The sequence below is a fragment of the Apus apus genome, chromosome 18, assembly GCF_020740795.1.
Source record: "Apus apus isolate bApuApu2 chromosome 18, bApuApu2.pri.cur, whole genome shotgun sequence".
NCBI classification, from domain to species: Eukaryota; Metazoa; Chordata; class Aves; order Apodiformes; family Apodidae; genus Apus; species Apus apus.
This window is the reverse complement of record NC_067299.1, coordinates 11,106,909-11,128,927: the sequence shown is the minus strand read 5'-3', so window position 1 is coordinate 11,128,927 and position 22,019 is coordinate 11,106,909. Positions and strand designations below refer to the sequence as shown.

General features: G+C 54.5%; 2 protein-coding genes across 5 annotated transcripts in view; both read left to right on the top strand.

The window, feature by feature from the left end:
• Nucleotides 1-22,019, top strand: part of MKS1 (MKS transition zone complex subunit 1) — a 104,839-nt gene that overhangs the window by 146 nt on the left and 82,674 nt on the right. The window contains exons 2-17 of one of the 3 annotated variants that reach the window (XM_051635332.1): nucleotides 31-247; nucleotides 1,216-1,371; nucleotides 1,767-1,864; nucleotides 2,071-2,199; nucleotides 2,511-2,615; nucleotides 3,001-3,109; nucleotides 3,591-3,647; nucleotides 4,511-4,553; nucleotides 5,064-5,126; nucleotides 5,531-5,601; nucleotides 6,182-6,251; nucleotides 7,445-7,552; nucleotides 8,107-8,240; nucleotides 8,710-8,792; nucleotides 8,868-8,965; nucleotides 9,624-10,044. In XM_051635332.1, coding sequence (XP_051491292.1) covers nucleotides 31-247; nucleotides 1,216-1,371; nucleotides 1,767-1,864; nucleotides 2,071-2,199; nucleotides 2,511-2,615; nucleotides 3,001-3,109; nucleotides 3,591-3,647; nucleotides 4,511-4,553; nucleotides 5,064-5,126; nucleotides 5,531-5,601; nucleotides 6,182-6,251; nucleotides 7,445-7,552; nucleotides 8,107-8,240; nucleotides 8,710-8,792; nucleotides 8,868-8,965; nucleotides 9,624-9,730 — 1,648 coding nt within the window. In that variant the 3' untranslated portion in view covers nucleotides 9,731-10,044. Of the gene's footprint in view, nucleotides 1-30; nucleotides 248-1,215; nucleotides 1,372-1,766; nucleotides 1,865-2,070; nucleotides 2,200-2,510; nucleotides 2,616-3,000; nucleotides 3,110-3,590; nucleotides 3,648-4,510; nucleotides 4,554-5,063; nucleotides 5,127-5,530; nucleotides 5,602-6,181; nucleotides 6,252-7,444; nucleotides 7,553-8,106; nucleotides 8,241-8,709; nucleotides 8,793-8,867; nucleotides 10,045-22,019 lie in introns of those variants that run through there. The other 2 variants (XM_051635331.1, XM_051635330.1) reach the window with 2 other exon arrangements.
• The window catches only part of STX1A (syntaxin 1A), a 65,912-nt gene continuing 60,315 nt past the window's right edge, over nucleotides 16,423-22,019 (top strand). The window contains exon 1 of one of the 2 annotated variants that reach the window (XM_051635388.1): nucleotides 16,423-16,485. In XM_051635388.1, coding sequence (XP_051491348.1) covers nucleotides 16,456-16,485 — 30 coding nt within the window. In that variant the 5' untranslated portion in view covers nucleotides 16,423-16,455. The remainder of the gene's footprint in view (nucleotides 16,486-22,019) is intronic. The other variant, XM_051635389.1, reaches the window with a different exon arrangement.

Below are 22,019 nucleotides of genomic sequence, written 5' to 3'. Positions count from 1 at the left end.
GCCCCGCCCTGACCCGCCTCCTTCCCGCAGGGTCCGCATCCAGCGCGTGGCATCGGCCGGGCCGCTCCTGCCGCCCCTCCCGGGCGGCCCCGCAGCCCCGGGCCCGGGGGGCCGCGCCGAGCCCGCCCGGGGGGAGCGCGGGGGCAGCGGGGGCTGCGGGGCCTGCCCCGCCGGCGCGCGGCGGCCCCCGGGCGAGGAGGAGGAGGAGGAGGCCGAGGTGCGGTGGCAGGAGAAGCTCTTCAGCCAGGTGGGTGCCCAGCGGGGGCTCCTGCCCCGGGGAGCGGCCCGAGCCCCGCAGCGGCACCGCCGGGGGGGCTGGTTCCAGGGGATGAGCCTCAGGAAGCTCAGCAAGGCCAAGGGGCCTGCACAGGGCTCGGGGCATCCCAAGCACAAATCCAGGCTGGGGGATGAAGGGGTTGAAAACAGCCCTGAGGAGGACTTGGGGTGTTGTGTGATGAGAAGCTCAACATGAGCCAACACTGTGCACTGGAGCCCAGAAACCAGCCCTGTCCTGGGCTGTGTCACCAGCAGCGTGACCAGCAGGGCCTGGGAGGGGATTGTCCCCTCTGCTCTGCTCTGCTGAGACCCCCCTGCAGGGCTGGGGCCAGTGCTGGGGTCCCCAACACAAGAAGGACATGGAGCTGTTGGAGCAAGTCCAGAGGATCCATGAAGATGATCCAAGGGCTGGAGCAGCTCTGCTCTGGAGCCAGGCTGGGAGAGTTGGGGTGTTCAGCCTGGAGAAGAGAAGGCTCCAGGGAGACCTTATAGCACCTTCCAGTGCCTGAAGGGGCTCCAGGAAAGCTGGGGAGGGACCTGGGATAAGGGCAGGAGGGAGAGGACAAGGGGGAAGGGATGAAAACTGAAAGAGAGGAGAATGAGATGGAATATTAGGAAGAAGTTCTTTGCTGTGAGGGAGGTGAGACCCTGGCCCAGGTTGCCCAGGAAAGGTGTGGCTGCCCCATACCTGGTCGTGTTGAAGGGCAGGTTGGATGGGGCTTGGAGCAGCCTGGGCTGGTGGGAGGTGTCCCTGCCCATGCAGGGGGTTGGAACTGGATGATCTTTGAGGTCCCTTCCAACCCAAACCAGTCTGAGATTCTGTGACTTCCAAAGGATCTTGTCTCTCTATGGCTTTGGAAATCTCAGCTGAAAAGTATTTGTGGCTCTGTCAGTGCTGGTGAACGGCAGCTTTTGTGTTTTTATTTGTGCTGCTCTCAGTTTGAGGTGGATCTGTATCAAAATGAGTCAGCCTGCCAGACTCCCCTGGACCGGCAGTACCACGAGGAGATCATGAAACTGGAGAAGGCCGGAGGTCGGAAGAACTGTCGCATCTTCACCTACACTGATCATGACCGGTTCACCAATCTAGAGGAGGTACCAGCTCTTAATTACACGTCATCTACACAGGAGTGTCTGTCAGAACCACCAGGCCTACTGGAGATGGCCATGCAGAAGCAATCCAGATACCCTGCAGGCAGGAGAACACACTGCTTCTGCAGAGCAGCTTCCCCTGGTGGCCCAGACCTGGGCTGAGATCTCCCTGTTTTGGAAAGATGCTCAGGGGCAGCTTGGAGGGACTTGGTGTTGTAGGACCTGTCTGTAGGTAACTTCATGGGTGGAGTTTGGTTGTGTGAAATCTACAGTCATTTACCAGTTTGTCCTTGGGTGAATGTGTCTCCACACCTGTTCTTTCCTCCCAGAGTGGAGAGGTTTTTGGGAAAGATGCCCTGTTATAAATAAGTTCCTTCCCATCTGTTTCTCTCTTCCAGCACTGTCAGAAGGTAACTGACTCAGATCATGAGGTTCCATCATATCTGGCAGAGAGGATGGCCAACGTGAGGAGGAGAAGACAAGACCGTAGGCTGATGTGAGTGCAAGTTGGGGCTTGGAAGCTGTTAGTGCAGGTTCCCTGGTGCTGGTGCCCCAGCTGCAGAGCAGCCTGGTCTGGGGAAGTTGGTGGCCTGAGCTGTGTCCTACTTGGAATCCAGCAGTTTGACTCCTCATCATGGGGGGTTTGGTGCTGCCTGTGCCAGGCTGCTGGGCGAGCTGTGACTTGTGCTGGTCTGTTGACAGAGAAGCAAGTTCTCTGAAGTCAAAAGTCATCACCTGGGAACCCTCAGAAGAATTTATAAAGAACAACCATGTGATTAACACTCCTGTCCAGACCATGTACATCATGGGGGATTTGGGACCTTATGGGAAGTAAGTAAAGTCCTGAAGTCACTTTAATTTCCCAGAAGTAAACCCATCTTCTGTCCTTACTCAAATCTCCTCTTTCTTTCATTAGTTAAGGGGAGGTCAGTAACTTGGGCTGCTTTCTCTTTCTGCCTCTTTCCTCACTTGGGACGTAACTGAGTGTATCCCTTCAAAAGGCTTCCTAAACTCATGTAAGGAAGGATGAGAGTGTTTGTTCCCATCTGTTCCCTCATGGGCCTTTACCAGCTTTGCTGTCCTAGAACAAGAAAGTGTCCATGTTCTCTACTTACCCTGTGCTTCTTGATGTCTTCCCTTAGGCTTGGTCACAGGGAGTATGAACATGTTCTTTGCACGGTCAAGGTGGATGGCAATGGGGTGATCACAGTGAAACCTGACTTCACTGACACCCAAGGAGCCTACTGGTGAGTGGGACAGGGCTGGAACCTCTGGTGGGACTGACTGAGGGCTGACATGGCTGTTCCCTGCTCACCCTTCAGGATCACCACGTAAATTGAGGGATATTATTTACTTTTATTTCAGAAATGTATTAGACAAATTATTGTGTGCTGCTTGCGCTTGGTGTCACTGTGTGTGTGATGTGTGGGGGGCTTTTATGCCAGGTTCTGCTGGCCACAGGTGGGTCTCCCTCTTTGGGAGTGAGGAGAGGGGGTCAGTGCCCATGTGTCCCTGCAGGGGCCTGGCAGAGGGGGCACCGTGGTGTCAGGAGGGCACAGCTGGTGCTGGGGCTGCCTGTTCCTAAACTCTGCATCATGGGAGGGTTTCCCCCTGTGTTTTGGGGCTCTGCAGGATCGAGCTGGATGGAAAGAAGCGGGAGGTGTGGAAATACACCATTGAGAATGCATCTGTCCAGGTGCAGCCAGAGGAGGAGGAGCGTGAGCAGCGCGTGTTCAGAGACGTAAGGACCAGCCTGCACTGAGCCTGCTGACTAGTTCTCATTTGACAGAGGGAGCTCAGACCCTCACGGAGGTGATTGTCACCTCAAGTTGACAAAGTGAATGTCCCTGGCAGTGAGTCTCACCACTCCCAGCAATTTGAGAGCTCCAGCAGATACTTCCTGACTGCTTTATTCCTTACTCTAGGTGGAGGCATCGTCTGGTATTAAGTCCAGTTTTCCAGAGCTGCTCTTTCCCTTAGATTGACCTTTGATGAGGTCTTCCCTGAAGCTGAAGTTCCATGCAGTACTAGCTGTTATGCATCTGTATTCTGTTAGATTCTTACCTTCTCTCTAGCTGCTGCAACAACTAAAAACTCTGCATGCGAAGCTCTCAACAATTTAAATGTGTTTTAAGTTTGATCCATTACCATTTTTGCAATAACTAACAATACAAACAATAAAAAAGGACCCTTTTTCTAATCCACCTGTTCCATGTTTTCAGCTGTACGGGCGGCACAAGGAATACCTCAGTGGCCTCGTGGGCTCAGAATTTGAAATGGTGAGTTGCCAGCAGCACCCAGCAAGGACCCCAGTCCTGCTGTCTTGGGGGGCTGTTGGCCTGGTTGGCATGGCTGCCCTTTGTACCACGGTCTCCAAAGGCTGTTTTATTTTGAGTTGTGTTGGCAGCTTTTACCCTGTGGCTTCCAACAGAAAATTGAGTCCAAAGGGCACAGGTTACAAGGGATATGGGGTCTGCAGAGATCCAGCCTGTGTCTGTGAGTGCTGCAGGCTGTGGGAGGCTGCATGCCTGGTCTGAAGGCCTTTGACTAGAAGACTTTGAGGAGAGAGGAGGGTTTATATCTCTCGGGGTAGTGATTGCTGTTAACTTCTTGAATGCCAAGCACATCTATGTGCCACTTCATTCAAGTAAACAGCCCCTCCCACCCCTTCACTCATGCACAGTTTCCCTTCTCGCTGAATTACCTACAATCTTTTCTGCTCAACTCTTGTTTGCCAAAGCTGTGTGTTCTTGTAGTGGAGTGTCTCAGATCGTCCTGTGCTGTTCCCTCTGCTTCTCCTGCCTTGGGCAAGTGCAGGAACATTACAGGAGAAACAGGACTATGATTTCAGCAAGTGACTTCTCACTATGTTGTATAAGGCATCTTGAAGTCTTTGAGAGACCCATTTACACCATTCCCTGCAGACTGGGAATTTGATCTCTCAACAATCCCTCTCTCCAGAGGGACTGTTCACTTCTGGGAAGTGATACGAGAAGTCATGACTCCCACCTGGCCAGATGAGTGAATCATTCAAGTACAAACATCTGTAAAGTGTCTGTGTGGGACTCTGTTGGGAGGGGATTGATGGAGGTTCCCCCAGTGGGTTCTGAGCTCTCTCCCATTTCTCTGCTCCTCCTTGCAGACTCTTCCTGGCTCACTGCGGCTCTTTGTGAATGGAGAAATAGGTGAGTCCATATTGCCAACAGTAACTCCAGGGGCAAATCTGGGTCTGCTGGAATGGCTGAAGCTATAGAGGGTCCAAGGATTCGTGGCTCACAGGTCGGTCTGGAGTAGGTGATTTTCTGCCTAGAATCCTGTCCTTCCTCCTCCTCCCCTGTTTTTGCAGACTAACCCCTTGAGTAGCATTACAAATACTGCAGCTGCTCTAGGAAGACCCAGAGATCTGAAAAAAAAAGGAGAGCATGTTGGGAAGTTAATAGAGATTATAGCAAAGAAAGTGATCAGATGTGTGACCTCCCTAATCTGGTCAGTGATAAGGGGACAGGGCTAGTCTAGAGAAGGAATCTTCTCTGAGGGTCATATTCTGTTACGTTGAGGATTGCAGCTTTTCCCAGCTTCCAGCAGTAAACAGATTGTCCCTGAGCTTATTGATGCTGGCTCTCCCAAAAGTGTATAAGGAGCACTGGAGGAGATCATGTGGAAGTGAGCAGCTGAAGTTCATTCTCTCTTCTCAGTTTCAGCTCAAGGCTATGAGTACGACAACCTCTATGTTCATTTCTTCCTGGAGCTGCCTAACCGTAAGTACTCACCATTCCAGCCCTATCACAGCAGGTAGGGGAATGCAGCACGTTTTGGCTGGTCCATCAGATCAGCTCTGCTGGAAGTCAGTAAAAGCTAATCTTGGGGCTGGGATTTAGTCAGAGGTGTAACTCAATTGCTTGAACTAAACTTGTGTCTGGAGGAAGGTCGCATCTTGTATCTGGAACACAGATATCCATTGGCTTCTCCATCAGTGGTGATGCTGTCCAGCAGTCTGCCCAAAGTTCATTCATGGGTGGGACACACCTAGGGAGATTGAGTGTGGGTGATGTTATCTGTTATCCCAATCATCTGGGACTAACCTTCTCCTTGGAGCTCTGGTTTGTGAGTCCTTCCTCTCACCCAGAACATTAACCACTGTGTTCACCTTCTCTTCTTCCAGAATGGTCAAGCCCTGCATTCCAGCAGCTATCAGGAGTGACACAGACCTGTGCCACCAAGACAGTGGGCTGGGTAAGGACTTTTTCAGACCTGCAGAGCAGTTTGAACATGGAACTGACATGGAATCTGTGTAACAAGCTGCAGATACATTCAGCAAAGGTCTTCTCAGCAGTGCCCAGTGTCAGAACGAGGGGCAATGGGTGCAAGTTGGAACATGGGAAGTTCCATTGAAATATGAGGAAAATCTTCTTTACAGTGAGGGTGACAGAGCCCTGGGACAGGCTGCCCAGTGTGGAGTCTCCATCTCTGGAGATACTCCAAACCCACCTGGATGCAGCCCTGGGTAAAGTGCTCTAGGTGATCCTGCTTCAGTGGGAGAGTTGGACTAGATGATCTCTGGAGGTCCCTTCCAACTCCAGCAGTTCTGTGATTCTGTGATTACTTTTAACATCCTGTTCCATCAACATGGCACTGGTGAACGTGTGCAGGTCCATCCTGCAGTCAGGTGTTTGGTGGAGTGATGAGTTGGATCTTGTCTGGGCATCATTACCTCTTTTCCCCAATTAGTTCTTTTCTCCCTGCTCTCTGTGCCCTCTGCAAGGCTAGTGATGAATTCTCCAGGGATATGATGTCTGTCCTGTTCCTTTTCTAGGAAAACGTGGCATATTTCTGCTACCCCTTCACTTTGGAGATGTTTTTCACCCAGGGAGATGAATCAGAAGGTGTGTTTCCTTATTGCTCTGAAGTCAGAAGCTCTGCACTCCTCTTACAGCAGCATCACACTGTCTGGCATCTTGGTGACCCCTCAGCAAGATGAAAGGACAAATTTAAACCGAGGGAGTTGTTGTTGGTTCAGATGCTCACCCTGACACACACAGCTTTTGGACACATGCTGTATCTGCCCTGCCCAGCAGTGCCACATTGGTGGTCAAGTTGGACTCCCCATCCCTGGAGGGACTTCAAAGCCATGTAGATGCTGTACTAGGGGACATGGTTTAGTGGTGGCCTTGGCCAGGCTGGGGGAACGGTTGGACTTGATCTTAAAGGTCTTTTCCAACCATCATGAGTCTGCGATCCATTGATGTTTCCCTGCTTCCAGGCTTTATCCAGTTGCAGAACTCCTTGGATCTTTGCTTGTCTGTCTCCAAAAGCCTGCCATGCTGCGTGCTGCACAGAGCCCTGGGACTCTGCAGCAGAAGGAACAGGCAGATTTTCTGCACAGCACTAAATCCACACTGAGTCTGATGTTTGTAGACACACTCAGTGACCTGTGTAATCTTTGTATAGTTCATGTCACTTTGAAACTTCCAACTCTGTTTTAAGCTGGGCTTCTCTGCTGCCTGTTCCTGCTGCTCCACCACTCTCCTGCTGCTTCATCACCAGCCCCATTGTTCTTTGGATTGCAATTGCTGGGGGCAGCTTTGCGGCATGTCCAGCCACTGGAATCCAACAAACACATTGGATTTGAGGATTCAACCAGCTCTTAATGAATTTTCAGCCTAGAATAAACACAAATTTGTTTCACTGTGAAAAAAAATAAATATTCTTGAAAACCTCTAGGAGAATCCAAGTAAATCATCCCCCATAGTGTGGAAAAGGTCAGAGATAAAAAGGTTCCCCTGTTTGGCATCAGATCATTCAAAAAATATTGTCTTGTCTGCTCAGAGATTATTGAGGAGCCAATTTGGACTTGCTCTCAAAACAAACTTCCGTGATTTTTAACATTAGTAATTCTGTTTTCATCCTCAAATCTGAGGGTTCTGCTTTTGCTGGGATAATCAATCACCCGTACACATAGGTTAGTCATTGTAGGAGAAATACAGAAAGGACTTTCTACTGGTGGGGTTGGGTGTTTAGTGTTTTCTTTCCTCTGTGATGGTCTCCCTCACAAAGCTGTGATCTCCCTTCCTTGCAGACAGTCTCCCACAGTGGCCTGTTCTTTACTTTGAGGTCCTTTCCATGGATTTCTGGCAGAGGTACCGTGTTGAAGGATACGGTTCCTTGGTGCTGCCAGCATCTCCAGGTAAAACATACTGGGGACATTATGTTGATTGTCTGGGAGGATGAGTTGAGTGGTTCTCTTGGGAATGGTTTCAGCTGGGAGGCTGAATCCTTTTCATACTGAAGGGGATAGTTAGCTCTCTGTGGGGCAGCAAAGGATTCTGTGCATCCCACACAACTCAGCCATAGTGTTGAGATGCATCATGCGTTGCTGTTCTTGGTCCTTCAGTGCTTCCATTACAAAGTCTGGTGTGATAAAGCCCTGGGGTGGTGCTACGTATCCATCTTTACAATAGCAGTAGCCCTTTCTGTCCCCCATGGAATCTGAGGGTCACAACTCTCTGTGACACTCACATGTAGTGAGAAGATGGTCCTCATGGGCAGGGGGTCCTGGCAGCGCTGGCTGTGTGGGTGGGGCTGACTCCTTGGGAAGATGTTCTAGAGATCCTGTGCAGTGTTTCCATTTCCACCCTTCTGTGGTTTGGGGCAGTAGGTATCCATCTCCCGTGCTGCTATTTCTCGCTCTGAATGGGTTGTTGGTCCTGGCTACTAAGCTGTCCTCTTGTCCTGGGTCAGGTCTCCACATGCTCACCATTCCTACCTGGCGTCCTGTGGAGCTGGGGACAGTCGCTGAGCTGAGGAGATTTTTCATTGGTGGATCTCCTGAGCTGGAGGACATAACCTACAGCAGAATACCATCAACTTTCAAGGTGAGCTCAGCTGCAGGGCATGCTCTTGCTGGAAGATAGTAGGTTATGCTCTGTGGACAGCCTGGATCAGATTTGAGCAAGGATGATCGTCCAACATAGATGGTCCTGACCTTCTGACTGAAGAAATATCTTTGTGAGACTTGTGAGCGTGAGCAGGGGAACGGGCAAATGCTGAGGCAGAGCTCACTGCCTTTAGAGGTGTGTGCAGCTTAGGGGGTGAACATGGACCAAATCCTTGACTTACTGTGCTGGCCGTGTCCACAAAGTGCCTGTCAGGTCAGGTCAGACTGTCCAGTGCTGCGGGGTTTGCCGGTGCTCAGGCCCTGCCCTGGCACAGCCTGGAGCCACCAGCCCTTCTTTCTAACCTGTGCAGGGGGAGGAGGGCAGGCTCCAGGGGGGCACACTGGCCGGCCAGCCCCCAGCAGTGGGTGGCAGGCTGTGGTGGCTCCAGCCCGTGTCCTCTTTGCAGGGAGAGCGTCTGAGCCGCCTTGGCTTCCGCACAGAGACCACGGGGAGCGTCACGTTCCGGCTGTGCTGCCTGCAGCAGTCCAAGTGCGTGTGGTGCTGGGGGCTCCAGCTCCTGGGCTGGCTTGGACAGCCCTGACCTCCTGCTGTGCTTGTGTGCAGAGCCTTCCTGGAGACCAGTGCCCTGAGGCAGCGCATGCAGAGTGTGCTGGACCGGCTTGGAGGCTTCAGCCAGCAGAGCTGTGTCTCCAACGTTTTGGGTAGGGCTTTCAGTGTCATTCTCCCTTGCAAACCTTTGGCTCACTTTTTCCCCCTGTTTTTTACAGAGTGGGCAGGATATTTCAGGAGAATCCATTACTGGGGGGATAATTGTCCACCAATGAGCCCTCTTGAGTCCATAGCAGAGGTTAAGTATTCTGATCTGAGCTGGAAACTTCAGGAGGCAGCAGCTCTGAGCAGGCAGGAGGGATAACCTGGCACAGGTTGCCCGGGGAGGTTGTGGATGCCCCCCCTGAAGGTCTTCAAGGGCAGGTTGGATGGGGCTTTGAGCCACCTGTTCTGGTGGGAGGTGTCCCTGCCCATGGCAGGGGGCTTGCAAGTAGATGATCTTTAAAGATGGTCCCTTCTAACCCAAACCAGTCTGTGATTCTGTAACCACTCTGTGAGGGCAGAGCTGAGGCTGGGCTGGCACTGAGCACAGCTTGTGGCACTGATGAGGCTCTGTCTCTGATTCCATTTAGCACAGAGCAAAGACAGTGCTAGAAGGTAGAGAAAAGAGCAGCACAGACTGGGTGCTTTATTGGTGGAACTCCATAACAGAAAAGTGTGACTCCTGCTCCAGGAGGGATGATGTTCACTGGGCAGACTCATCCCTGCTGTCTGATGCATGCTGGCTTGCTGTCACCTGCTCTGTTGCAGAGGCTTTCCAGAGGGCACGGCGCCGGATGCAGGAAGCACGTCAGAGCCTTCCCCAGGACCTCATCAGCCCCTCTGCCTCCACCGGGCACCAGGGGCAGGAGCCGTGACCACCCACCTCCACCCCCAGCAGCACCCAGCATCTTCTCTCCAGCACAACCTCCTGTTGGTCAGCAGGAGACTTAAATACTGACATGGGACCTGTAAGCCCTTTAGCACCTTTTCAGGAGTTGAATAGTTATTAGAAAAATTTCAGGTCTGTGTGGCTTGATGTATGTAAGTTTCTTCTTAAAGAAGAGGGTGATGTTGAAGGTGTGAATGCTGTTTGAGATTTGATGAAATGAGTAGATAACTTCTTGAGAAGTGCTGATAGTTGTGAGCATTTGTACCTGTAGGTCAGTGAACAATAAAATGAATCTGTCCACCTGTGCCTTGAGATGGATTCATTCCTAGAGTGAGAGCTCTTTGCCACATGTGATATATGAAACGAAAGCAAAGGAATGGCTTTTGACAGATAACTGCAAAAAAAGGGTTATATTCTGTATTCCCTTGTATGTATCCATAACATTCCTGGATCTGCAGGATGGATTCTGTGTCCAGGAACACGACTGAAAATACACGTTTCCCTTCACTGGGAGCAGAACTTTGGCTGGGGCTGGACAGTTTGCAGATGAGAGCAGATCAGAACATTTGCACAGCAGCTGAACTTTGAACTGCTCAAGCTGTTGATTAGAGTTGTGGGTCGTTGCCCTGTTTCTGATGCCAGTGCCCTGCCCCGAGTCCCAGTTTTCACCTGGTTTCTTCTGTTCTTTTCTCAGACTTTTTCCCCTGCTGTTGTCCCTGTCTGTTGCTCAGAGGAGCGAGGCTGCCTGCAGACTGACAGTGCTGGTCTCTGCACAAGTCATGTTCCCATGTGCTCTTTTTCCTCTGTTCCCAACACCAGGGACAGGAAGAAAAATCTCAGGCTTGGACCATGCAGGTCTGGATGTCTAAAGGTAGAACTCACAGGCAGAACATGGAACAGGAGCTGGCCTTCCTGCTTTTGCTCTGCACGTTCCTCCTTGGCAGGAACATGGGACTCACATCTGCAGCCATGTGTGTGATTGTTAGAGGATCCCCCTCTTCCCTGGAGCTCCACTGTAGTACTGACTCCCTTCTTGCCACTTTACTCTTGTTCCAGCCTTCACTGGAAAAACCAGACTCCTGAGTTTGTTCCTCCTTGACCTTTGTTGTAATTCCTAGATCTGTCTGGCAGCTTGCATCTGCGAATTTCAATTCTAAAAGGATTTTTGCTCACCTTCCTCCCCTGCTCTTTTGGAAGAGGCTGCCAGCTTGTGTTAGCCAGCACGGCCTGTTGAGCAAAGCAGTGTCCTTGGCCTGGAGCTAGATGGTGTGTCCAGGGCATGAGTCAGGTCTCCAGGCCAGTGTCTGATGCTGTGGCTGTGAAGACCCAGGCAGGAGTGGCAGGACTGAGGTGTCCGTGCTGTCACAGTCATTAAGGATTCAGTCACGATTCCCAGTGCCCAGGATGAAAGTGTTCCATGAGGCTGCACCACTCACTATCTCTTTTAATCATGATTCACATCATGGCCCTGGATGTTTATTCCTGCTCTCTAAGCAATGCCTCATTTCCTTCTGGCTGCTCCTGCCCTGCTTATCACTACGAGCTGAATTGCATGGCTCCAAAGCCTTTTTCAGGATTGAAGTACAAGGTTAAGAGAATATTATTTTTATCAGGAATGATACAAAACACCTTTCTGATGAAGGTGATGCCAGAGGCAGATCCTGTTAGAGCCAGCTCTTCTGATGGGAAGTTCAGGTGGTCGTTGCTCAGCACGTTTGTATGGCAGGATTTGGTGTCTTGAGAGTAAAGTTTGCATAGAGATGCAGTAAGGTTTAGATAATGATGCTAGTTTTACTAGTTAAAGCTCTGAATAGTGTGAAATCTTACAGAAACTGGAGAGAGCAAAATTCAAAAATAAAAAATTATAACCAAAGAAGTCATCCTTCCAAAGTCAGACACTGGTAGCAAGTTTTCACCTTTGTACTTGCCTTGGCCTGAGAGAACAAAATGGAGCTCGTAGAAGATGTGTTGGAAAAAGCCTTCAGCAAATGCTCTTTGAATATGCCCTTTTATAAATTAAACTAGCAAATTTCCATATACGTGTACATGTAGGGAAATGTCACTGACCTTTTAATCCATGCTGGCCTTTGGTGCAGGGCTTGTGCTCTGAGCTTGCCAAGGGAGCTGGAATGGGGGTCAGGCATCCACCAGGTGTGCACAGATTGAACAGGAGATGGCCCATGGGGACAGATGGAAGGGGAGGCCAGTGGTGTCCCTGGAGCCATGAGCACTTCCCCAGGACAGCAGTGTCCCTCCTGTGTGCTCCGGAGGGGAGCTGTGCAGGGGAGCTCGGCAGGAGAAGGGGGAGGAAGGGGCAGTTGTGGGTCCCATTTGGTGGGACAGGAGGGTTGGAGGATGCCATGAGCTGCAGATGGAGGGAGGGGACAGGAGCAGCAACAGGCACAGGGCAGGCAGCACTGCTGGCACCTGAGCAGCTCCAGCAGCGACACCCATGGGTGTCCCTAGAGCGTGACCAGCAGGCTCCCAGCTCCGGCTGCATCAGCTGCAGCAATGGGGCTGGTTTCTCTGGAGCTTTGTCTGCTTCAAGCCAGACTGGAGCTGTGAGGAGTTTTTCTCTGAGTGCCAACTGAGCAGGCATTTGTCTGAGGCTGGATCCTGCAACCTGACCAGTGGTGTGGGCTGCGTGGGGGCAGGAGCCAGCTGAAAGTCCCAAGGGGCCTTCTGGGCATCTCATTAAATAACCTCTGCAAACGAAGGGTAATTGCAGAACTGGTGCCTTGGTAGATGAGAAGGCTGTGGGCTGTTGGCTGGGTTTGCACGATGCAAATTGGAAATTCCAGTGTAAATGCAGCAGGAAAAGAAAACCTCAAAATGAGTCATTTGCCTGAGAGGGGGAACAGCTTTCCAGCAAACGAGTCAGACCCCAGGGGTGGGTTCTGCTCTCAAGAACTGGGCTGTGCTGACTTCAAACTAGAGCCTTGCCAGCAAGCAGACACCTCCTTGGCTCAGTCCTATTCCCAGGGCTTGTGAGGAGCCAGGGACACAGCACCCTGCTGCTGGGGTGACCGCAGGGGGCAGGGGGTGCACCCAGGAGGGGTGTTGGGGAAGGACCTTGGAGAAGGAGCTGCAGCAGGTCCATGTCCTGCAGGTGTGTCTCTGCGTGGTGTGTGGGGAGGGGAGGTGTGTTCATCTGGCCTGGGGGGTTTCAGTGGTCATTATTAAACAGCTGCTTGTTGGCTCAGTCTCTTTCAAATATATCCCCTGGGTTGGAGGACAGCGGGAAGCTCCCTGCTGGCCTCTCCTGGCAGGGAAGTGAAGCAGTTTCACTCCCAGCTGCCTTTTTAATATGCTTATTGTCTTCTCAAGGTGCAGCCTGTGTTCTCTAAAGCTAATGTCAACGTTTCAATGCAAAGTAGAGTACAGCTGACCCGAGCAAAATGACACTTCATTGAATCAGTCAAAAATAAGTGTCTCTGTGCCCCTTTTCCTGCATTGAAATCGTTGCTTTGGTTTGATTTAATTTCTCTCACCACTTGGGTTCAAGCAGGTTTTTAAAGTGAATCCTGGTGCTGTGTAGACTGGAGGTACTTCCCTTTCTCTCTCATCTGTCTTGATCCTTTCCTAGAGTGACACAAAAAATTAGAAAGGATTGATGGAATCAGACTCCTCTATAATTTCTTTACAAGTTCTTATACTTAACAAAAATTTAAAAATTCAGTTGGGAGGATTTTTGCAATGTGTGAAAGAGAAACTTGTCTTGGAGGTGTGAGATTCCAGGTTGTTCCAGGGTTTCCAGATCTGAGAATGAGACACCAGCCCCTTGGGCAGGAGGAAAACATGGATTTCCCATGTCTTAGTCTGGCTTTAGGAAGCTGGAAAGGTCAAGGTGGATATCTAGACCCAGTCCACTGCTTTCCTTCAGGCAACACCACCTTGACTTAAAGCCTGAGAGATGTTTCTTCAACCTGTTCCTCACACGAAGATGGAGACTCCAGATCATCCCTTGCAGATGTTCAGGGGATTTTGCTGCTGTAGCAAATGTTTTTTGTGCAGAGCAATTGTCAGCAGCTTGTGCCTGAGCTGAGCCAAGCCTGTTGTCAGGCTGCTGCTGGAGGCGTGAGGAGGAGGGAGCGTGACTCCTAACGGGTGGTTATTGTTTCTCTAGGAGGTTGCTGTCCCACACTGCCAGTCCTGTGAGAGCTTCTCTGCTGCAGATCTCCTTGGGGGCACTGGGATGCTCTTGTACAGCTCTGGAGATGGCATTAGGAGTCTGAGACCCCAGGCGAGCTGTAGACCCAAGTGAATGGCCCCTTTTCCTGCTGCTTCTGGAAGATTGAGCCCACTGGCTTCTCATGCTTTGCTTGCCATGTCCAGCGTTTTCCACCACAGCTCTGCTTGCAAGGGCAGGATTTCCTCCCTCTCCCCCTTGATCACCCCCTCCTCTATCCTTTCTCCCTTTCTGTCCCACTTTGACTTTAGCAGGGGAAAGGATGATCCAGTGTGGTGATAGACAAGTGCTTGGTCAGACCCATCCATGGTCTGGGACAGCCAGAGCATGCTGTCCTGGCTCTGGTGGGAGGTGAGGATGGAGAGCTGGGTCTGGGAGCCTTCATCCTTCTCACCTGCCTTGGGGAAGGGTGAACGTGGAGAGCACCAGGCATGTGGAGCCTTCCAAGGAACAGCTTCTTCCCTGGGCAGGAGGCAAAGAGGTGCTCAGAGAGTTGGAGGCAGAGCCAGGGGGGTGAAATCTCATGGTGGGCAGTGGAGAGCTGAGCTGCTGCCATCTGGGATGACACCAGACATGGGGTTTTCCTTGCTGCATTTTGGTGGCTTTGCATGTCCCTCTGTGAGTGAGACCATCCTTGGTGTTAGAGTGACTTGCAGCAGTGAGGCCTCCTGTGCTGGGGGGCACAGAGTGGGGGTGGGAGGGGGCAGCCCCTGCCCTGACAGGCTGCAGTACGCAAGTGCAGCACAAACACGAGGAACGCTGCAACAGCTGGTGGTCCTGGTGACCCCCACAGCTCTGCCCAACACAAGCTCCACCAGTGAGACCTCCCCATGCATGAGCCCCTGCTCACCCAGCTGGGGTGTCCACAGTTGTGCCTTGAAAGACACCTAGATGGTGGTGGCACCAACACCGACCCAGGTGCCCGTTCCCTATCTTTGTGTGCAAGGAGCTGGTTTTTGAGCTGGTACATGCGTGTGATGTGAGCAGGAACTTCATACCCTCTGGGAGCAGAAACCCCTTGTCCAGATGGTCCCAGCCCTCCACAGAAGCCAGCAGGAAGCAGCATTCTGAAGGACACCAGTCCTGTCTTGGTGATCTGGGCCTGTGTTGGTGTGGGCAGATGAGCAGAGCTGCCTGGAGAGAAGGGCCCTCCTGGAGACATCAGCCTCAGGGTGACGTGAGGAACCATCTGCAGCACGTGGCAGGGACATGGCAGTGTGAGGGACACTGAGTGCCATCCCTGGGCAACTCAAGGATGGCTGGAGAAGATGCCAAGGCTCCAGCACTGAGATGCTGGCACCAGACCTGATTTCAGCTGGTCTGCACCCACTGCTGTGGCCAGGAGGGTGGATTGTGTGTGCCAGTGTGGGCTTGGGGGCTGGATTAGCACTGCTCTGCAGCGGTGGCTGAGGCAGGAGAGACACCTCCTTGACGAGCCTGCCCAGCCTCCCTAGGAGAAGAAGACAGAGGAGAAGATGAGAGCAGGGAGAAGGTGGGTTCCCAGCCATGGCAGGGCTTGTGGGGGTGGCAGCAAAGGGGGTGATGTCTCTTGTGGAAATGCTCAGTGCTCTTGTCACTTGCATGAATTCAGCCCTGTTCCCATTGATGGGAACTCTCCCTGCTGGTGGGATGTGCAGGAAAGCTCCTCCACCCACCTGCAAAGGAGCACGGGGAGACACTGGTGGGAGGGGGAGACCAAAGAACACCCATCTGGGTCCCTCCCAGGAGCCACCAGCCCATGTGAGTCCCACCTGCCTGAGCCCGGGGGAGGACAGAGACACGAGGGCATGTAGGAACTCAAATGAGGGTCCTGGAGGAGGGGACACCCTCTTCCTGCCCCTCCTGGCAGTGTCTCAGCCCCCCGCGGGCGGGGACCCCCGCTGAGCCTATAGGTACCCATGGATGTGTCATACACCCCCAGCAGTGTGAGTTGCAGGGGCAGGGAGGGGATTGTCCCCCCCCCCGCTCTACTCTGGTGCCCCCAAACTGTGGTGTCCTCCAGCCCCGGGGCTGCCACCGTCAGGGGGCCCTGCTGTGTGCCCCCAAAAGAGCACCCTGAGGTGACGTCCTGCAGGTGGGACCCCCCCAGGTGAGATCAGTCAGCCCCTAATGTGAGCTCCAGGTGAGATTTCCCCCCAGGTGTGACCTCCTTGCGCAGCCCCCCCAGAGTGTGACCCCTCCCCCGCTGTGATCCCATCGTGTGACCTCCTTAAATACGAACCCCGCAGATGTGACCCCCTCACATGCCCCCCCCCCCCCGTGTGACCTCCCAGGTCTCATCACCTCACGCAGCCCCCCCAGGTGAGACCCCTCCCCCGATGGGATTCCCTCGTGTGCCGCCCCCTCCCCAGCTCTGACCCCCCGGGTGCAGCCCCTCGCTGTCAGACCTCGCCCCCCGCCCGCTGTGCCCCGGGGGTGCCCCCGTCCCCCCGCAGCTCCCTCCCTCCCCCGCTCCGCCGGGCTCCGCGCATGTTCCGCGCCCGCCCCGCCCCGCGCGCCGGAGCCAGCGGCGGCCGGGCAGGATGAAGGACCGGACCGGGGAGCTGCGCGCTGTGAGTGGGGGGCACCGGGTGGGGAGGGGGCAGCTCCTGCTCGGGGACCCCCGGGCGCCGCTTTGCCCCCCCTGCCCGGGCCGGGAGCGCCGTGCCCGGAGCAACAGCTCCCGGGGGGTGGGTGGGGGAGACCGGGAACGAGCCCCCCCCCCCCTCCCCGGTCCTCGGGGGATGTCGGGGCGGGAGAGGGGGGTCCCAGGGCTGGCTCCCCCCTTCCCCATCCCCGAGGGCCGCTGCGGTTCCCCCTGGGCAGGCGGTGCCCGGGGAGGGGGGGGGGGACCCGATGGCCACCGACACCGGGTGAGCGGCTGCCCGGGCGGGCTGAGAGCGAGCCCATCCGGAAGAAAAATATTAAAAAATCTATATATATAAAATTACTCCCCCCCCCCCAATGTTTATTTTCGGCCGGAGCGGGGCGGGCGGCGCTGCGGGGGTGCTGCGGGCAGCAGGGCCCTCCCGCACCGAGCCCCCCGCTCCGCTCCCGTTTTGCTTTTTCATCCTCCGGGCCCCGGTGATGTCATCGGGGGAACCGGCCCTGCCCGCCCCCCCCCCCCCCGGGCCGGCCCTGGGGTGGTCCCGCCGGGGCCGGGGGGCTCTGGCACCGCCCGCGGCTGCAGCGCGTCCTGGGGGAGCGCCCGGGCCCGGCGACCCCCGCGGGGGCCCCTGGAAAGAACCCCCCGGGCGGTGAGGGGGGGTGGGCGGGGGGAGCGGAGGCAGCGGCTTTGCGGGGTGCACCTCCCCTGGCCCCCCCTCCCTATCCCCCCCTCCCCGCCCCCTCGGGCCCCCCCGGTTCCGCTGGGGGGGGGTCCCGCCGCCCGCGGCAGCTCCCGGGGGGTGCGGGGAGCCCCGCAGTGCCGGGGCTGCTCCGGTCCCCGCCTCGTGCCATCACACCGCGGCGCCTTGGGCTGCTTTTTTCTCTCTCTCTCTCTCGGCGTTTATCTATCGATTTATTTATTTATTTTTCATTACTTCCCAATCGGGTCGCCGTGGGGGGGGAGCTGGGGGTGCCCGGAGAAGGCAGCGAGGGGCTGTGGGTTGTGTCCCCGTCCCACGGGGGTGACCCGCAGACCCCGCCGTGGGTCCCCGGGCTGGCCGGTCCCGCGGAGATCCCTCCGGGATCGCTTCGGGCGGGAGTTGGGCTCGGTCTGCAAAGAGGCAGGAGCGCAGAGCTGGGGTGACGCCAGCGAGGGGCCGGGGGGGGGCTGGCGGTGCTGGAGGAGGGGGCTATATAAAGAAATACTGCCCCCCCTTCCCCCCCCGCGCAGCCGGAGCGCCTGGAAGGCACCCAAACAGGCTGTGAAATAAGATTGGAAAATAGGCTTTTTAATAATAATAATAATAGTAAAAACCAGCCCCGTGAATGTCCTCTTGGCAGCCGGTGCTGGCTGCGAAGTGATGCCATCGAGGATTTAAAAATCTCTCCAATCCTTTAAATACGTCTTAAGAAAAATGCAGCGCGTTTTGATCCCTTCGCTGCTGCTGATTCCTGATCCATCAGCCCGATGCTGACGGGCTGTGCAGCCCCCGGAGCAGCAGCCCCCCCGGGGCTCCCCTCCTGCCTCCGGGGGCTCCTGGGGATGGAGGGTTTGGAGCATCTGGGTGGGTGGGTGGGTGGGTGCCCACGGGTGGGTGAGCAGAGCCTGGCAGGGCTGCGGGAAGCGTGGAATTCCAGCCCTGGATTTTCAGCCTTGGTGGCGTTGGTCGCCTGGGAGGAGCAAGATGCTGCAGTGGACAGAGCACGGGGAGCGTTAGGGCTTGTTTTTTCTGTGCTGCCAGCAGGCAGCCTCATTAACAGCTTCTTCCTTTTGGAATATAGTGTCTCAATTCTGCCGGGGATGATTAAAAAAAAAAGAATACAATAAGAAGAATTAAAAAAAAAGAGCTGGCTTTATTGGAGGGGAGGCAGGCTTGGACTGCTGTGCAGAACAAGGAGCTTCATGTCTTGATGGGATTTTTCCAATGGTCCTTGAAATTCAAAATGCTAATCCCTTGGCTTGGCTGAACCTCGGTGCTGTTCAAACTCACTGGAGTTCGTCTGGTGCCCCGGGAGTGGAGCTTCCCCCAGGCCTGCTCTGAACCAGGGGCAGGAGATGTGACTTTCAGCTGAGGAATGCTCTCTTGTTGAGGAGGAAGAGCAGCCAGGGCTGGCTGGGGGGGGTGCCCGCGATGAGCCCAGCAGAGCTTTGCTTTCTGCTGCTCCTGGGTAGATGTCATCACTGGTGACACGGGTGGTGTTTCCTGTGCATGTGGAGCAGAACTGGAGCTGGTCCCTTTCCCCAAACCTCCCAGATGCATCCCCTCTGCTGTGGTTGTCCCTCTGCAGTCTTGGTGACAGAGCAAGGATGGCACAAAAAATATCTAAATAATAATTTATTTTGCTTCTGGGACAGTGTCTAAGCTGCTCCTCCCTCTGCTCCAGGCACCTAAATTATCTTTATTTAAGGCTTTGCTTGTGTCATCCAAAGGTTGAGGAGAGCTGGTGCTGAGGGTACTGTGTTACGAAGACCTATCAGTTGCTGTGGATGAAGAGCTTGAAGATCTGTTCACTCCCCAGGGCTCTGCTGTCCCAGCTCAGCAGGGCACTGTGGCCAGGGACAAGATGGTGTGTGAGGGCCTGTGAGGGTTCCACACTGCTCTGTCCTGTCTGGGAGGTGACAGCTTGGTTTGGGTGATATGTTGGGATTTCTAGGATGGGAGACCAGGCCAAATGGTAAAATAATTGTGAGTGATTATATGAATTATTTCAATGATCTCAAAGGCATCTTCCAACCAGAATGATTCTGTGAACAGTGTTTTGAGAGAGAGCCAGGGGGAGGTGAGGGAGGTGCCAGTGTCATAGGATCACAGACTGGTTTGGTTTGGAATGGACCTTCAAAGATCACACTGTCCAACCCCCTGCATGGGCAGGGACACCTCCCACCAGCCCAGGCTGCTCCAAGCCCCATCCAACCTGCCCTTCAACACTGCCAGGGATGGGGCAGCCACAGCTTCCCTGGGCAGCCTGGGCCAGGGTCTCACCACCTTTGTGGTACGTTTCTCCCTCATGTCTAACTAAACCCCACCCTTGTTCAGTTTAAAACCATTCTCTTCTGCTGGGGACCCCCGAGCTGGGGGCAGGGCTGCAGGGGGGTGAGGAGAGGGGGGCAGATGGGGAGCATCCCCTCCCTGGCCTGCTGGCCACGCTGCTGGGGATGCAGACACTTTGGGGCTGCCAGGACACATTGCCAGCTGGTGTCCCATTTGTCACCCACCGCTATCCTCCAGCCCTTCTCCTTAGAGCTGTTCTCCATCCCTCCCTCCCCCAGTCCATCCTGGTACCGGGCATTGCCTGGACCCAGGTGAAGGACCTTGAGCTTGGCCTGGTTGATCTGCAAGATGTCCTTCCTCATGGACTCACTCCTCCAGCCTGTCCAGGTCCCTCTGGGTGCCACCCCTGCCCTCCACGGCGCCGCTCAACTTGGTGTCACCTGCAGCCTGGCTCCTGGGGCACTTGCTCCCACGTCTGGATGAAGATGTTGAGGAGGCCATGGAAGTGGCACTGGGCAGGTCCTGCTCCCATGCCCTGTTCCTGGCTCAGTTCCCTGCACTTCCTCCCCACCGTTGAAGAAGTGAGATGATGCCCAGACACTGTGGGCTGCTGTGAGACACCCACCTGGGCCAGGAGAGGGGCTGTTGAGGGGACACGGGGTCTCGGGGGTGGCAGGGGGTCAGTGGCTGGGTGGACCTCTGTGGTTTGGGTCAGGGTGGCTGGAGGATCTCCACGCACTTGGCGTGGGCCCCTCAGTTCAAGAAGGACAGGGAACTGCTTGAGAGAGTCCAGTGCAGAGCCACAAAGATGATGGAGGGAGTGGAACGTCTCCCTGATGAGGAAAGGCTGAGGGAGCTGGGGCTCTCTAGCTTGGAGAAGAGGAGACTAAGGGGTGACCTCATCAGTGTTTATAAATATGTTAAGGGTGAGTGTCAGGAGGATGGATCCAGGTTCTTCTCAGTGATGTCCAGTGATAGGACAAGGGGCAATGGGTGTACCTGGAGCACAGGAGGTTCCATGTAAATGTGAGGGAAAAATTCTTTACTGTGAGGATGACAGAGCCCTGGGACAGGCTGCCCAGAGAGGTTGTGGAGTCTCCTTGGCTGGAGACATTCCAAACCTGCCTGGACACGTTCCTGTGGGTTCTGCTCTAGGGGATCCTGCTCTGGCAGGGGGGTTGGGCTGGATGGTCTTTTGAAGTCCCTTCCAAACCCAAGTTTCTGTGACTTTGTGATTCTGTTATGGGCCATTAGGAACTGTGTGGCTGGGTGATTCTGGGAGGACAGGACCCTACTGTGAACATTTCACATGGCCTGTTGGCAGATAATAGTTACTGATTTTTGGTGACTGGAGCAATCACTGGACTTGAATTGGGCTGGGAAAGACCAGTTTCAGGTTGATAGATCCTCTCCTCATTCCCTGCCAGACCGTGCTCCTCTGATGCTTCATCTTGCAGTCAGCTTGTGGAAGTGTTCCTTGAGAGGCCAGGATGGACACTGCCCAAATCATGGGTTCAGGCAAGGTGGGGAGAGGCCTGGCAAAACCACAGTGCTTGCAGGATGGTGTCCAGGCCTGGCAGGTCTCCGTGCTGGCAGAAGCTCCCCCAGCATGGCAAGAACTTTCTCTGGAGTGATGACAGGAGAAGGAGGACAGTTTGGACCTGAAGGTCCCAGTGGCTACCTGGAACAGACCTTGTGAAGTGGGACTGGTCATCTGACTGAGACTGGGTGACCACAGAGGTGTTTGTAGGACTGAAGCCTCCACAGTTGCCTGCACCAAAGCAAGTGTGCAAAGCAATGGTGACCTTTCTAGTGACCTTCCTGTGGGATCTGAAGGCTTGTCTTGCTCAAAGGGCTGTTAATTGAGAAGAATCATAGAATCATAGAATTGTTAGGTTGGAAGGGACCTACAGATCATCCAGTCCCAACCCCCTGCATGGGCAGGGACACCTCCCACCAGCCCAGGCTGCTCCAAGCCCCATCCAACCTGCCCTTCAACACTGCCAGGGATGGGGCAGCCACAGCTTCCCTGGGCAGCCTGGGCCAGGGTCTCACAAGAATTCCTCTGGGGTTTGAAGAACTGCTCCTTATGTCATGTCTGGCTGTTGTTTCTCATCATACTGTGTTTCCAAGCAAGGAGCAGTTTCCCAAACCAGGCCAGTGGGAGAGACACGGGTGCAAACCCAGACCTGCTCTGGCACGTCTCCACCTTGCAGAAATGGTTGGAATGGTTTTGTGGGGCCTTTTCCTCCTGAGCCTTTCAGTCCTCCCTGGCAGCTCTTTGCAGGTGCCCTTCTCCAGGGATGTCCCTGGGTTTGAGCTGTGCCCATTACCTCCCTGGCCAAACTCCCCAGCTCCCACCTGCTTCCTGCTGCATCCCTGTTCCCAGCACTGCCCGTGGGACTTGCAGAATCATTAAGGTTGGAAGGGACCCTAAAGGTCATCAGGTTCCAACCCCCCTGCCATCAGCAGGGAACCCAGCTACTAGACCAGGCTGCACAAAACCT